The sequence below is a fragment of the Geotrypetes seraphini genome, chromosome 16 (assembly GCF_902459505.1).
Source record: "Geotrypetes seraphini chromosome 16, aGeoSer1.1, whole genome shotgun sequence".
Classification (NCBI taxonomy): domain Eukaryota; kingdom Metazoa; phylum Chordata; class Amphibia; order Gymnophiona; family Dermophiidae; genus Geotrypetes; species Geotrypetes seraphini.
Genome location: NC_047099.1, coordinates 2370373 through 2386324, shown reverse-complemented (window position 1 = coordinate 2386324; position 15952 = coordinate 2370373). Strand labels below are relative to the sequence as shown.

General features: G+C 43.7%; 4 protein-coding genes across 13 annotated transcripts in view; 3 read left to right on the top strand and 1 right to left on the bottom strand.

The window, feature by feature from the left end:
• The window catches only part of STYK1 (serine/threonine/tyrosine kinase 1), a 39946-nt gene extending 38317 nt beyond the window's left edge, over positions 1-1629 (top strand). For all 8 annotated transcript variants that reach the window (XM_033925625.1, XM_033925620.1, XM_033925619.1 and 5 more), the window contains 2 exons: positions 129-225; positions 510-1629. In XM_033925625.1, the coding sequence (XP_033781516.1) occupies positions 129-225; positions 510-714 (302 nt within the window). In that variant the 3' untranslated portion in view covers positions 715-1629. The remainder of the gene's footprint in view (positions 1-128; positions 226-509) is intronic.
• Positions 1630-3997: 2368 nt separating this feature from the next.
• LOC117350904 (claudin-10-like) lies at positions 3998-13668 on the top strand. 3 transcript variants are annotated; one of them, XM_033925628.1, is made up of 5 exons: positions 3998-4272; positions 7303-7464; positions 10301-10490; positions 11480-11798; positions 11886-12018. In XM_033925628.1, exons 1-4 carry the CDS (start codon positions 4053-4055, stop codon positions 11775-11777), a joined length of 870 nt encoding a protein of 289 aa, XP_033781519.1. In that variant the 5' UTR covers positions 3998-4052; the 3' UTR covers positions 11778-11798; positions 11886-12018. The 3 variants fall into 3 exon arrangements, with proteins under 3 accessions (XP_033781519.1, XP_033781521.1, XP_033781520.1); XM_033925630.1 differs by lacking the exon at positions 11480-11798 and having other exon boundaries at positions 11886-13668; XM_033925629.1 differs by lacking the exon at positions 7303-7464.
• GABARAPL1 (GABA type A receptor associated protein like 1) lies at positions 12148-15593 on the bottom strand. The gene is made up of 4 exons (XM_033925644.1): positions 15334-15593; positions 14357-14435; positions 14055-14173; positions 12148-13949 (listed from the first exon to the last, which is right to left on the bottom strand). The coding sequence occupies exons 1-4, from the start codon at positions 15421-15423 to the stop codon at positions 13884-13886; spliced, it is 354 nt and encodes a 117-aa protein (XP_033781535.1). The 5' UTR covers positions 15424-15593; the 3' UTR covers positions 12148-13883.
• Positions 14841-15952, top strand: part of LOC117350906 (keratin-associated protein 5-4-like) — a 27240-nt gene continuing 26128 nt past the window's right edge. The window contains exon 1 of the mRNA XM_033925642.1: positions 14841-15060. Coding sequence (XP_033781533.1) covers positions 15037-15060 — 24 coding nt within the window. The 5' untranslated portion in view covers positions 14841-15036. The remainder of the gene's footprint in view (positions 15061-15952) is intronic.

The following is a 15952-nucleotide window of genomic DNA, read 5'->3' as shown; positions in this document are numbered from 1 at the left end:
GCCCCCCTGCCTTGTATTACATTTTATCATTATTCTTTATGAGCCAATGAGGTTGGAGTACTTTGCAAGATAAATGTTGTATCCCCAGCTGATACTCTATTTCACCCTTTTTCTGCTTTGCCTTGCAGGAGCCCCACCTTACCCTGAGATTCCCCCTTTGGATATTTTGATGCATCTGCAGAGAGGATACATCTTGGAGAGACCCTCCTCATGCCAGCCTGGGCTGTAAATATTTGCTCTATGTAAAAATTTTCCCATTCCTATCATGTCTAAATTCTAAAAGATAAGAGTATGGTCTCCTGAAAGATCAGGTTCACTAAGCCCCTTGCTGAAAAGCGGTGAGAGATAGAGTTGTACCTCATTAGACAAGAAAGTTTCTGTACTCTTGCTTCTTAATACCACCCCGGCAGGGACAGAGTCCTACCGCCTCGACCTTCTTTTGATTTGATCAAAAAGTTCAAGATACTTTATTAAACTCCTATTTCTCTGTGTTTCTTCCTTTCTCTCAGGTATGGTATCATGAAGTCCTGCTGGGCCTGGAAGGAGAAAAACCGTCCCTCGTTATCTGACCTATACAAGCGCCTGCAAACAGGGATGAAGAGCGCCAACGATCACATGGTTCTGCAGATCCCTGAGCTGGTGATCCCTGAGCTGTATGCAAATGTGGCCGGTATTGACCCCTCAACCTTGCTGACTGACTACACTATCCTCTGAAGGCTGTAGATAGATGGGAAGAGATGACGATTCAAAAGACAATCAGTCCTCTTCAACCATTTTAGTTAAGGTACCTTGTTCAACTAAGCTTAGTTGAGACACAGAGCACCGGAGAAGACCAAAGAAAGAATTACAATGAAGTCCTAAAGCAGAATAAGGAAAGTCTCTGCTTCCTCTGGAAAATATTGCTGGATACTCTGAAGTTTGTTTACATTGGGTTGCTTTTCATCCGTTAACTGATCAAAAAGTATGGAGTGGACCCTGAAGAAATTTGCTAGGCTTTGGGCTTCCCAGTCAGAACAGATGACTCAAACTTTGAAGGAGCTACTTTTTGAGAGTAAAAAGATCTGGCTAATGCAGTGGCAATACCACAATAATATTGTTAAAGTGATAACAATGGGGAACTGATATAAGTACAATAGCAGTGATGATCATTCTTTTAAGAGATGAAAATTCTGATGACCCTGACTGGATATGAAGGATTTTTCAGGTTGATGTATAGGAATTAGACGGTATAGAAACGTTTATTTAAAATAAGTAAATAAAGTCCCACAACTCTCTTTTCCATCATGCTCCTTCCCATGAACCTTTCCTCTCTCCCTCCCCTTTCTAAGATGTGCCTTTCACCCTAGTTCTTCCTTTTCCTCCTTGATCCATCCCAAGATATCCCTCTCTTCTCTTTCACATAATTCTGTCCTCTGCTTCATGGAGTGTTTCTCTCTCCTCTTCTGCATAGCAGAAGAAAATAGAAAGCCCATTTTCCAGTTGCTTCTAGCTCCTTTCTGGCCTTAAATCTGAGTCATTGCAATTAATGTGTACATGTTTGGTTGTCTATTTATGCTTATGCATGTTGATTGTAACTCGCATAGATTTTGGGATATAAATGTTTATTTTATTTTCCCCTCTTCTCTAGTAGCAGTTGAACAATGTTTCAATTAAAATTTAGAGAGGAAAACAAATATTCTCTGAATTTATTTGGAATACTTGAATCATTGCATCATTAGTGTCTCCTGCTGGTCATGCAGTACCACTGCAGGAGCTACAATGTTTTTCTAGACTTCAGAGAATAGGGCTACAATATTTCTGCTCAGATTTTCCACAGTAGGATCAAACTGTACTCCCACTTTCTTAGTTGGACTGGTAATGGGCAATAGACTGTTATTTCTACTTGGCTGGTTTTTCCTTTCCCTTGCCAAATATCATTATGGTGAAAGAAGAGAACTGCTTTCCCGATAACAAGTATCTTGGGTCTCTCTAGAGCTGATTGATGTTAGGGATTCCATCACTTCCACCATCTGTGTGGTAGTGCTTATCCACTCTACACTTCCCAATACAGCTTTGATCAACTTCAAAAAAATGCATAAGAAACGCAAAATGGAAGAAGCACGTCATTTCAAAAACTGATCTTATTTTTAAATTCAGGGTCTGGTTATTCTGTACAGTTTCTAAGTTTGGGTCAAAGAAGTTTTCTGACTTGTACAGCTTGCTTTTTCTCTACTCAGAGGATCTGAAGTTTCAAGTTCAAGTTTCATTTTAATTTGATAAATCATTTATTTAAATTTACTAAGCGAAACACAACATTAATAAAAAAATATAAGCATATATTTAGACATCCCATTTAAAATGGTGGGGTTAGACCAACAGACTAATCAATACACGAGGTAAAAAGGGACAGAATTCCAATTCAATGCTTTGAACATTAGGGAGAGAAAAGTGGAAACCTGGAAGGAAACTAATGTAAAATTTGAACATAATTTAAAGATTAAAAGCATCTTTAAAAAGGAAACTCTTTAAGTTACTTTTAAAATAACTCAAATCATTTTCCTCTCTTACATGCTGAGGCAAAGTGTTCCAAAGTTGCGGAGCCATCACTGAAAACATATCATGTCGTCGAGTTCCAATAACTTTCAAAGAGGGGACCACTATGAGCTTTTGATTAGTGGACCGGAGAGAACGTGGCGTGCTATAAGGCATAAGTAATTTATCAATGAATTGAGGTTCATTAGTGGAAAGGGTTTTAAATACTAAGAGTAAAATTTTGAAAGTAATACGATGGTTAATTGGGAGCCAGTGAGATTTAATCAGAAAAGGAGTGACATGTTACCTATGTTTCCATAGAGAAGAAATCTCATTCCAACAGCTGAGATACTAGGAATTCTCACTCACTCCCTTTCCTTTAGCCCTACCTCCTTGCACCTTCCTCTTGCCCTTTAGTCCCTTTTAGGATATATAACTTGGGGCAGTAGGTTTTGGGGTCCTCCTTTGGGGAGTTCAGAATAAATCCAAGGGCTTTGCATATTCCTAGTGCTTAATGTCCCTTAATGAGTTAATTAAATAACCAAGGAGGCCTGAGTTGGAGTCACAGAGTTGCCAAGTGACTCACCCTTCTAGGAACGAAAGGCCATGTCAGGTTTTTGCAATTGTTTGCACAGTGTATTTTGAATTTTGTAATTCAGGTTTCTTCCATTTGAAATCATAAAGACCAATTGACCTATCCAATCTCCCAGAAGTCAAACCTACAGGTACCAAAAAGTATCAAGAGTGAGTAATGGAAAGCCCGAGGTGGCTTACAGAAAATGAGGAGTTCACATACAGTATATGGTGGCAACTCTTTTCTCCTAAGAGGTTTCAGTGCTGCTCGGGTTCTCAGATTCGCTCGATTCTCCAGAGAAATGATGACTGCAGACATTTTTTTAGAACCAGTAGGATTATTCTGGGACACTTGGAATGGATACACACAAATGGCAAAGGAGATGGAGGCCTGGAGCGCTAGGGGAGCAAATGTTTTTCAAAATAGAAGGCAGTGAGGCCAGGCTGAGTCCCCTGATCAAAGGGTGTGCCTAGGAGATGTAGAGTGTTACGTCTCTAGAGAGAGATGGAAAGGAAGCGAGAAACAGATTGTTGTGGTCAGGATAGAAAGAAAAGAGTTTACGAATTAAAAATCTCTTGGGAGAAAAACCCAAAGGGAGTATGAATTAGTCACAGAGGTAGGCAGGATGGTTTTCAGTGATCTCGAAGAAAGCACAGAAATAGAAATTTATATCACCAGCACATACATCATACTTTTTGCTTCATGCACATTTCACTCACAAACTAGTACACAGTATAGTCTCCCTACGTTTCCTTTCCTCCCTGCCTAATGGAGTGTGGAAACCTATTTCAAAGTGAACCAGCAATGTGTGATGTAGGGAGGGGAAGGACAGAGGAGAGAGGGGGCTGGAAGTTAGCTTCCATCACCACCACCCTTCTAAACACCTCCACCATCTCCCCAGCAGAAGGCGGGCAGTCACTGAAGGGCACGGGACTTTAAGCTCTTGGCACCTGTGTTTCCCTCAGCCATGGCGCGTATGACATGTGAGATTCTGGCTTTTGTCCTCACTATCTCGGGCTGGGTTCTGGTTTGCTCCACTCTGCCCACAGACTACTGGAAGGTTTCCACCATCGATGGCACAGTCATCACCACAGCCACCTTTTGGTCCAATCTCTGGAAAACCTGTGTGACCGATTCCACTGGGGTCTCCAACTGTAAGGACTTCCCCTCCATGCTGGCGTTGGATGGTATGTAAGGATCAATCATCTGTTTGCTGCTGCTTTTACTGATTTCAATTGCTTTTCTGCATGTTGGGACAAATCAGGGTGACACCTGAATGGAAAAAGATGTGTTGTACTCGAAACTGATGCTGCCAGGCAATGGAACGATGCTTAGTGATAATAACACCAGTTGTATAGCATTACTGGATTCACACAGCACTGTACAATGGTGATAATTATTCATGTGCGCTTAAAATCGAAATGGGTACCTGAGGCAATGGGAAAGAAAGTGATTTTCCAGAGTTTCAGTGAATAAAGCTGAATTTGAACCCTCTCAGCCCACTCTCTAACCTACTGGGCTAGTCGTTCACAAAACAGGCACTTCCTGGGTGTCGGGCTTTTTTTTGTCATTGTAGGAGCTAAGTGTGCAGCACACTTCATTAAGGCAGAGCTAGGCCTGGGGTTATGGTGCAGAAAGACATATCCTGGTTGATATACAAAAGCATCAACTGCAAATATACTTCCAAAAGCAACAACAAAATCCCAGTAGACTGCTAAACGCGCACATTTTGTTTAGAAAAGTGAACGACTGTTCAGAAAGTATCTAGACGCTTTCTGCAGGGGCCAAGGTGGACTGCACACATATTATATTGACCTTTTAAGCTTAGGACAGCAAGTTACCCGGTCCTACCTAAATAGATAAGAAAGCCAGATATTGGACATAAAGAGAAACTGTGTTTGCCACACTGTGTCTCTTCTCTGCGTATATCAATTGGTTATCTATTAGGGATTTGCTATAATTGCAGGGGCTAGGAAGATGCATGAAAGATCTTAAAGGGTGTTTTTATAAAGGGAATAAAAGAGAATGCTACCAAAGCAAGAGATGCACTAGGACAGGAGAAGGCAATTCCGGTCCTCGAGAGCCGGAGCCAGGTCAGGTTTTCAGGATATCCACAATCAATATGCATGAGATAGATTTGCATCTCAAGGAGGCAGTGCATGCAAATCCATCTCATACATATTCATTGTGGCTATCCTAAAAACCTGACCTGGCTCCGGCTCTCGAGGACCCCTGCACTAGGATCAAGAGAGTGTGACAGATGTATCTACAACAGGGGTGTCAAAGTCCCTCCTCGAGGGCTGCAATCCAGTCGGGTTTTCAGGATTTCCCCAATCAATATGCATGAGATCTATTAGCATACATGAAAGCAGTGCATGCAAATAGATCTCATGCATATTCATTGGGGAAATCCTGAAAACCCGACTGGATTGCGGCCCTCGAGGAGGGACTTTGACACCCCTGGTCTAAAAGGAAAGCATTCTTGTAACAAGGATTAACCCATACTCTGATGCCAACCAGGTCTCTTTAAACATTGAGTACACTGATCAAGAACTGAGGAAAGTGTGGGTCCCCTTTCTCACCCTCTGTCTCCGCCCTCTAATTTTCTTTGCTTAAGAGTTTTTTGTTCTCCCTGGGAGACATCCCATAAATCAAACTTCATAGATTCCTCAGGGTTAATTGCCCCATGCACCAGTGCCTTTAATGAGTTAATTAACACCTAAATAGCCTTCCTAAATTACAGCAGTCAGGGAGTAAAGTTTTCCAGAAAGGAAATGTTTCCTGGGATTGGGAGCTCAGAGCTTCTAGAAATCCCAGTAATTAATATATCAGAAAGGCTCCTATTTGTAGTTGGGAAGTAGGACTGGTGCCAGGCACACTAATACAGTCTGTGCCCCAAAATTGGCAGGGAGAGACAGAGATTAAAGTATGCCAGTGTTTAATCATGAAAAAGTGAAACCTGTGCCAGATTCAACTCTGGCCACCCTGCCAGGCAGCCTGAATGGACCATGCAGGTCCTTATCTGTCATTACAAAAACCCTATGATTAGAGGGACTGGAGTCTGGAGTAGCAAAATACAAATATAAATCAAAAAACTCCAGTGAGAAATAAGCGCTTATTTGTATGTTCCAACCACAGTCAATCGATGTTGGAAGAAAAAGGCCTCAGAAGTTGTCTCCTTTGGCTATAAAAGAAGCTCCTCTATTTGCTTCAGTCATTGGCCAGACAACTTCCAATATTAAATATCATTATTTTTATATTTATATAGATTTTAGTATGTGTAATACATTGGCACTAAAACAAACAAAAAATGAAGTAGTGCTTATCTGACTAGCGTCCCGCTGTTCAGTTCAGGGTCAGCTTTCTTTAGTTCACGCGACTCATACTGAATCTATGCACTGATTTCTCACTGGAGTTTTTAGGTCCTTATCTGTCGACATTTACTATAATTTAACCAAGCAGAAGCAGCCACGGTCAGATATTCACAGCTATCCTGTCATTTTCAGTGCACTTAACAGATTATCTTAGCTGAAAACGACCGGTTAGCACCTAAGGAAAACCGGCTTAGTTGGGAATGTTCTGGGGACACAGTCAGCACTGACTGGCCAGGTTTAGCACACAAATGTGACTACAGAAATCACAGTCCTATCTTTATGTGCTAGCTGGCTCAACCCCCCCCCCCCCTAATAAACAAAGATTCAACACTGAAGCCTGAACAGAGCTCAGCACAGAATATCCAGGGATAATACCAGTGGCAGTCAGTAACATATATCATAGGGGGGTCAATATTCGGCCAGCAGCAGCTCTCCGCTCACTTTGCTATCCTCCAGCTTTGGCTACTCTCTGAAATGTTCTCACCTATTTCTCCTGCTCTGACTGCCTTCTCAATTTGTGCAGTCCCTTTTCTAGCCTTCTCTGATCACCTATAGTCGGTCTCCTGCCATCTTCATTCTCCTTGGGCTCTGGCGGCTTTCTCAACTCCTGAAGTCACATCGCCATCTTCCATCAGCCCTGGCTGCTCTAAGACCTGCCACCATCCCCTCTAGCTTCATCATCCATGACTGATCCACCATAGATACCTTTCCTACCTTCTCTGGACCTGGCTGTTCTTTCATCTCCCAAGGACATCTTTCCCTCGTCCAGCCTTGGTTGTTGTCTGATCCACCGCAGTCCTCTCTCTAGCCTCCCTCTGATGTCTGGACTGTCTCTATCCCTAGGGTACATCCAGGCCTGCAGGGGTCTTATGATTGCTGCCGTCAGTCTGGGGTTCTTCGGATCTATTTTTTCCCTGGTGGGGATGAAATGCACCAAGATCGGGGGCTCCGATTCCACCAAAGCGAAGATCACTTGTTTTGCAGGAATTGTTTTCATACTCTGTGGTAAGTGAGGAGCAGGGGTGAGGTGTGTGAGAGTGAAAGAGAGAGAGAAAGATGGGTAGATACTCATGGTTTACATGCTATGAAAATGCACTGTGCAGAATTTTAAGAGTCCTAGGATTCAATGCATTTTCAGTGAGCTACCTCACAAGTCTACGCTTAAATTGCAGCCCTCATAAACCAAACTGACCTTCAGACATATGCCCCCAGACAGTATAAAGGTTACTCAGATTTAGGCATGGATCCCGGATGTACGTAGAAACTAAATAAGACATGAGAGAAGCCTTTTCCATTGGCGAGGTATCAAATGAATAATAAACCTAACCACTGCTTGCCCTGGGATTGGTACCATAGAATGTTGCCACTCTTTTGGGTTTCTGCTTTTGACCTGGGTTGGCCACTGTTGGAGGCAGGATACTGGGCTTGATGGATCATGAGTCTGACCCAGTAAGGCTAGTCTTACTTTCTTATTCTACAAAGTACGCACCAGGTTCTGTGCTGAGAATGCACACATCTCACTAGAATAATGGCAAATAGTGTGTATGTGTGCACTTGCCAAAATTCTGCCTCAATTCATTTTGAAAATATGTGTTTATTCCCCGGATTCTGTATATGGTAAGATGTATGCACAGTGCCATTAACAAAACGGGAAGTTTTGCATTGCTTTATACTTGCTATAATCGGTGACTCTCTTCATAACGGTGGTCAAATCCCAATAAATAAATAATAAACTTACCCCCCTTTTATAAAGCCACGTGGCAATGGCACCAAAGCCCATGAATTCCCAATGGACTTCAGCGAGATTATCGCAGGCCGCCACAGTAATGGGCTTTGTAAAAGACGGCCTAAATTGGTCGCTAACAAGCAATCATTGAGGCTTAATGGCTTTGGTACATGCAGTATTCGGTAGTGTGGCCTCCAGAATTGCACACAATATTCCAAATGAGGCCTCACCATGGTTCTGTATAATGGCATTATGACGTCAGGCTTCCGGCTGACAAAACTCCTGCGGATACAACCTAACAACTGTCTTGCCTTAGATGAAGCCTTCTCCATATGATCATGAAAAGTGCTGATCATGTGGAGAAGGCTTCATCTAAGGCAAGACAGTTGTTAGGTTGCATCCGCAGGAGTTTCATCAGCCGGAAGCCTGAAGTCATAATGCCATTATACAGAACCATGGTGAGGCCTCATTTGCAATTCTGGAGGCCACACTACCGAAAAGATGTGCTGAGAGTAGAGTTGGTGCAACGGATGGCCACCAGGATGGTCTCGGGGCTCAAGGATCTATCGTACGAGGAAAGGCTGAAAAATTTGCGGCTGTACTCACTCGAGGAACGTAGGGAGAGAGGAGACATGATCGAGACGTTTAAGTATATTACCGGCCGTATCGCGATGGAAGAAGAGATTCTCTTTCTCAAAGGACCCTCAGCCACAAGAGGGCATCCGCTCAAACTCAGGGGCGGGAGATTTCACGACGACACCAGGAAATATTTCTTCACCGAGAGAGTGGTTGATCCTTGGAACGAGCTCCCGGTGCAGGTGATCGAGGCAAACAGCGTGCGAAAATTTAAGAGCAAATGGGATACCCATGTGGGATCCCTTAGAGGGTTAAGCTTAGGGAACCTGTCACCAGGAGTGGGATCCCTAGGATAGTAGACTTGGGGGTGGGTCAGTAGAGTGGGCAGACCTGATGGGCTATGGCCCTTATCTGCCGTCATCTTCTATGTTTCTATGTATTCTATAATGCCTGGTGTCCAAGTCTCTTAGCACTCAGCTCAACATGGGGTGTGGCCATTGGCATTCCTGAAAAGTTGCACGCGTTTCTACAGTATAATGGTTCAGTGTGCCAGCTTGGGAGCCAGCATTTAGACCAGGTTTCAGCAGGTGTAATTTTATGGCTGGCACCCAAAGTTAGGCCATGGGAATCGGTGCTACGCAAGGGGTGCGTGCCCTTTAAAAAACAGTTGAGTGCCAATCTTTCCCAGCACCTGTTTACGAGATTCCAGCCCTAGCTTTTAGGTGCACACGCATTAGTTCCTTGGCTGGCATAAGTGCTTGCTCCTAATTCATGTGTGTATAGTATGCTTAGCCAGCAAGAGGGTCTTATAAAATGAAGTGCGCAGAAAACATGCAGTCTCGGGCGTAGCTGTCCCTGTAACAACGCACCGTGCTGCTTATTTTAAGCCCATTATATAATGTAAAAGTGGCATCTACTTTTCTTTCCAGAACACAGGCATGGCAGAGACTGCGTGCTTCTCTAGGTGTGACCTATAGGGGTGTAAATGTCCATATCTGCATGTATGTATGTAAGCTCTATTGAACAGGGATTGTCTCTTACATGATATAATAGAGAACGCTGTTATCTGTATACAAGTGAGCTCTGCTCAAACTCCACCCATGCGCACACTCATTGGCGAAGTATGTACCATTGAAGAGTGGCAGACACTTTCCTCTAGTTAGTATTCCATAAGAAGTCATTTACAGAAGTACCCAGATATGCTCATAAATACTGGAGTACTGACCTTGGCACACTTTTCTACTACCTAAAACTAGGTGATCCTTAAGAGAATGACCCTTGTGTTTGAAGATCAAATATGCAGAGAATCTTTCACCTGGAGTCATTCTCTGGGATGTTCAGAAGTTATTAAACGGAGCCTCTCTCCCCCCCCCCACCCCCCATGTTTAAAGAAGAGTGCTTTACCTGCCTTTTCCCTAATTCCAGGGTGCTATTTCACGCATGTATGAGTTTTAAAGATGGAATCCATCCCCTCAGAACAGGATAAACAGAAGTGGAGGTATAGTTAACACTGATTCCTTGTCCCTCTCCAACCCCCAGGTCTCTGTGCCATGTCCGGGGTCTCTCTCTACGCACATCGCATCACCTCCGAGTTCTTTGACCCCACTTTTCTGGAGCAGAAGTATGAGCTGGGTGCAGCACTCTTCATCGGCTGGGGGGGCTCCTCACTGTGCCTTACTGGGGGTGCAGCCTTCTGCTTCTCCATGATGGAAGAGCGCAGGAGTCCCAGGTAAAGTAATTAATCTTCCTAATATTGCACAACAAGATTGAAAAGTGCTCAGGAAGAATTGCATCAGATAAAAGGCAGTAATGGATACAGATTTAAGGAGCATGCCTTTGTTTCATTTGGGGTTTTGGGGGGGGTTCCATCAAATATTCTTTACAAATAAACACATACAACCATAGCTGGAGTGGAATCTACAGTGCCTGGTTTCATGAACTGCTTTGGAGAAGGATTGTAAGCTCTTCTGAGCAGGGACCGTCTATTGAATGTTAGATGTACAACGCTGCATATGCCTTTCAGAGCAATAGAAATTATTTTTAGTAGTAGTATTAGATACATAAAATAGTGACTCCTCCCTTATCACGTGGAGTCTGTGACAGAACTAAGAATTAGAGCTGAGACCCAGCGAGACAAATTAATCCCCCTCCTAAGTCACATAGCCACAGGAAGATAAAATGACTCCCCCAAAGTCATACATATAGGGGTCAATTGAAAGTCATGTAGACAGCTGAGCTTCAACTGTGCTACACAAAAAGCTAATTTTATGTTTACAGGATTTGTGCACTTGTCAGGGACGCTTGCCAGACACATCCACATAAAGGTTCAGCGGTAAACTAAGGCCCTCGTCTATCAAGCTGCAATGGCAGTTTTTAGCGCGGGGAGCCGCACTGCCCCCGATGCTCATAGGAGCTCAATGAGCCATTCAGCGCGACTCCCCTATCGCAGTTTGATAGACGAGGGTCTAAGATTCTTGGGCACACGTCTGAAGAAAATAAAAGAGCCAGCACACGTGTGTAGTATTCTAGCTATAGATTTGGGCCTCACATGACAACCGCCTCAGATGTGTGCTGGCCTGGCACTTTAATTTTGTTCGGACACAAGCACATTATTGCCATGACTATTCTGTTTAGAGAAAAAGAAAACCAAGGTATTTATGAAAAATTTCTCACCTCATGCGTATGTCCTAAGCCACTCTTTGCTTTTCTGCATTGCAGCAAAATACTTAATGGTCTTATTAGAATTCAATTGAATGCTTTCTGCACCTGTGTCTTCCATGCCAGCAAACAATCAATCTCAACCTCTCTTCGTATTCACCCATTGTCAATGACCATGCTAAAGAGAGTGGGATCTCCATGGTCCAAGACAGGAAACCAGAGTGGCCAGCAGTTTAACCAACCCCTAGCCTGGCATCCTGTTTGTCTGTCTCGTAAGCTCATTCGAGCAGGAACTGTCTCCTTTGTGACTCTGTACAGCGCTCTAGAAAGAACTAATAGTCGTAGTGCTGAGCTGTAAGGAAGACAGTCTGTGATCGAGGTGGGCAGTAGACTCCTCTGACTTTCTTTGCTCTAAGCAAGAAGCTGGACTCTGCAGTAATACTCGGCATGTTTGAATTTGTTACAGGATCATCTACTCCTACAACGGTGCCACCTCTGTAATGTCATCAAGGGAAAAGGGCCCAGTCAGCAGCACGGATCGGAAACCAGGTCGAGGCCTCCCCAAACACTTTGACAAAAATGCCTATGTCTGACCCAGGGTTGCCTCTGAATCTCCAGTCTTGCATATGGTCTCAATCAAATAACTTTAGCACATTTATGCCAACCCAGGAAGGGTTGATATCCATCTGCAACACCTTTTTTTTTTTTTTTTAAACAGGAAGCACTGATATCTTCTTTTACCTTTATTTCACACAATAAAACCATTTTTTTCTGATTTACAAGGAATTGCCTACCATTCATTAGCAGAACAGATGGCAGAAATGTAAAATGTCTCAACAAAAGAAATATTTATATACATGTTTAAATAACTATGAATACAGAAAAAAAATGATGAGAACATCTTTGAGATGGTAAGACGAATAGCAGCTAATCAATCACTGGTCGATATCTGTTCAGGAAGTTGGAAAAAAAGCCATTTTTAAAGAACATTCTCTTTTACATTTCCAGCGGCAAAGAAAAAGTGAAAACAAATTCCTGAAATCACTAACCCTCAGCTTCCCCCGCAAGGGCTGCACTGCAGAGAAGGCCTCTTCCCCTTCTATTCAACCTTTCCACCGTCTGCTGCCCACTTCCTACCATTAGGAGTACTGCCGAAATCTTGAGGTTTGAATCGTACAGGGCAGACAATATCCCCAGTGGAAGTGACATGGGTAGTGGACTCTTAAGCACCTTAAGAGGAAACATAGCCAGTCAGTCCTGGATTGGAGAAGGAGCATCATTAGAAAATATTAGGGAAGAAACAAGGAGAATTTCATCTAAACCATGGTCCAGAGAATGACAGTCTTCTCAAAATATTAGCCAGACAAGTCCCTTGTTCTGTTGTCTCCTCATATTTTGATCCGATTTGTAGGTCCCCGTTCTTTATTTTGCCTCTAACACTTTTGATTTAAATCACATTAATACTACTATTTAGGAATTAAAGGTATTCAAGCTTTACAAATTTGATATCTCCTTAACATACTATGAGATCTCGTTCCCCGAGATGGCTGTTTTCATGCATTATACGTGTTGATGTCTGCACGATAACCCCCTTCTCCACACCCCCAAAGACCAGTTTACCCCAAATCATACCTATGCGAACAGCTATGGAGAAGGAACCTTAAAAAGTTCATCAAGTTTTAAAAATATCTTTGAAGGAATGTAAGTGAAGTAAAATGTTTTGCATAAATGGCAACAGGAGAAAAAAGGTTACTCAGTTCTGTACACGTTTTGGCTATCTGCTCCAGCAGGTAGTTCTAATTATCCGATGAAACAAGAAAAATCTGCTCCATCTTATGCATGAAAGGAATTGAGCTCTGCAGACCCCAGGGTTTTCAAATATCTTTTTTGCTTTTCCACCTAAATTTCTAGGGATGAAAGTTCCATCACCAGATGACCAGAGATTTGGAAGATAGGGGGTGGATAGAATGAGGCTTCATTTTTAAGCATTAATAAATGATCATATTTTCAGTTAAGAAGGACTATATTTCTTCATTGACCTTGAATGCAGACTACCTAGTTTTTTTTTCTGCTATCCCCTTGTATGCCATGGAAAGATAATGATGAGATAGTCAAACTATGCAAATTGCTCTCAGAAAATGTCCAGCCTTCTAATCTTGACAATTATCTAAAGGTTAGATACCCCGCAACTAAAATGATGTACAATGCTTAAATAATCGTCAGGAAATAATAGCTAAACTGGACATCTGGATTTTGGGGCTTGTAAGCAGAAACAGCTGATCCAGTTAAACCTTTTCCGAGTGCCCCAACTCCCAGTTGTATCTTTGGGATGGGAAAGGACCATGGAGAGCAGTGGAACCAGATCTTTGTAGAAACTTGTGCTGTGAACTATCCTCAATGCTCTTTCCTTCCTCGTCTCTCACTCCTGAAATCCACCTCACATTTCCCATCCACTGGCAGGTGGTCACTTCCCATAAACGCTTTCATCACTGTATGCCACATACAAGAAGAAATCTTCCTCATGGTTGTCCTGGCAGAGAGAGAGAGAGAGAACGTAATTGCTGTCTATAAATCTCACCCCGCTAATGGCCATGGGTTCACATTCTGCAGAGCATGGTGCGCTGAGTTGCCTTACCTCATAGAGCTGACCCATGGTGGCGCTGGTTGGGGGAATGGTGTTGTTGACGAAAAAGAAGAGCGCATCCTCGGGCCGCAGGTGAACCCGCTTCCGGATAAGGAAGTAGAACTGTCCGACTGGAGCAGAGAGAGAAAAAGAAAGGAGGGAGGATAGAGACAGTCAGCAGCCGAACGTGAAATGCCTCTCATCTGGAATGTGAGGAGCCACGTGCGATGCTCTGTAATGAGCATGAGACACTGGCCGCGTGCCGAGTCTAAGATGGCTGTTCCTGTTGTGACAGAATTGGCTGGGGTTGTTACCTGTGAGGTCAGAGGGCACCAAGTACTTCCTTTTATCCAAGTCTGGGACGCGGGACTTGGGCGCTTTCTCTACGATGACCTGCCAGAAAGAGAGCAACAGACAAATAAGAGCTTTCTGCTGGCTCTACCGGGGCATATTCTCCATTGGATGCAATGTGAAGGAGGCTGAGCCCAGAACCTTTCAAACCTCTTGTGATGCAGTCTGGAGATATGGGCCAGGGTCACCTCCCCCCTCCCCAAACAGCAGTCATGGTGTGACAAAAATCACTAGTGTGCACGCTCCCTCCTATACCTGGCATGGTCATCGTACATGACTTATTCGTTCTTTGGGGGGGGAATGGATGACAAGACAGCTTTGTAATTCTTAAATTAGCAGATGTAAATGTATTCTTGCTAAGAAAAGAGCACAGTTATTTTTCAGGGTCACTTCCCAGTGCTGCGATCCCCCCTCTCTAGTTCTCAGTTACTCTGAGCAGACAAAACCATGAGACCCTTCCTCCTGCCATTCCAATTAATGGGGGAAGCCACTGCTTGCCCTGGATCGGTGGCATGCAATGCTGCTACTATTTGGGTTTTTGCCAGGTACTTGTGACTTGGATTGGCCTCTGTGAAGACGGACTACTGGGCTAGATGGCTATTCTTATGTTCGTCTTAACCTTAAATATAATCCAAAACAGAAGATGAAAGCTTCAGAAGGAAATAAGGTAAGGTTTAAAAAAAAAAATAAATAAAATCATTCTTTTCAGTTGAGGCAGGGGCTGGATTCATAGGGTTGTTGTGGGGAGAAAAGATTTACATGCCATTCAGTCAATCAGCATCTGCTCTCCTGCAAAGTTTGGCCCTTCGTCTCAAGAAAAGGAAGAAAATCATCAGCTCTGTGCATCACCCTCCCTTTCCTGGATCCCTCCCCTCCCTCCTTGCTCTGCAGATTCACGTCTGTGCTGGAAAAAGCCAACCCAGACAAAGAGCCTACTTACAGGGACCCTGTCGGGGTACTTCTTGCGGATTTTATCCCCTTCTTTCTTCCTGTATTCAAAGGGATGATCTTCCTTGTACTGGAACTTCATGGCTGCTCCTGCAGGGCTCAGCTTTGTCTCTGCGTCAGTCCACTCTCTCTTTCTCTTCCCCTGAACAGTCACATAACCTGCGCACTCCTCTCCCTTTTCCCTCAATTCTCCTTCTTCTTCTTTTTTTTACTGGAGAGGGGGAGGAGTCAGCCCTCACATCCATTTAAAGCCCCACCCACCTCTGTGGAACCTTCCGGAATGTAACAAAAGAGGGGCTTTATGACATCACCAGCATCCTGCCCTTAAAATGGGAAGGGAGGGGGGTGGTCATCTGCAAGGCCCACCCTCGCCCTTTTTTCTTCATAAGATGGATGCAGGGAGGGGCTTTATGACATCACTAGAGGGGTGTGGTCATTTGCAAGCCCCACCCTCACCCTTTTTTCCTTCATAAGGAATGCAGAGGACGGGAGAGAGACAGGATTTGTTTTACTTATGCAGCATAATAAAGAGCCTTACAGCCGGGTTGCTGCTCCATGCTTGCGCTCCTGGGCTCCCTGCTATTTTCAGCAGCAGCTGCATGCATCCCATG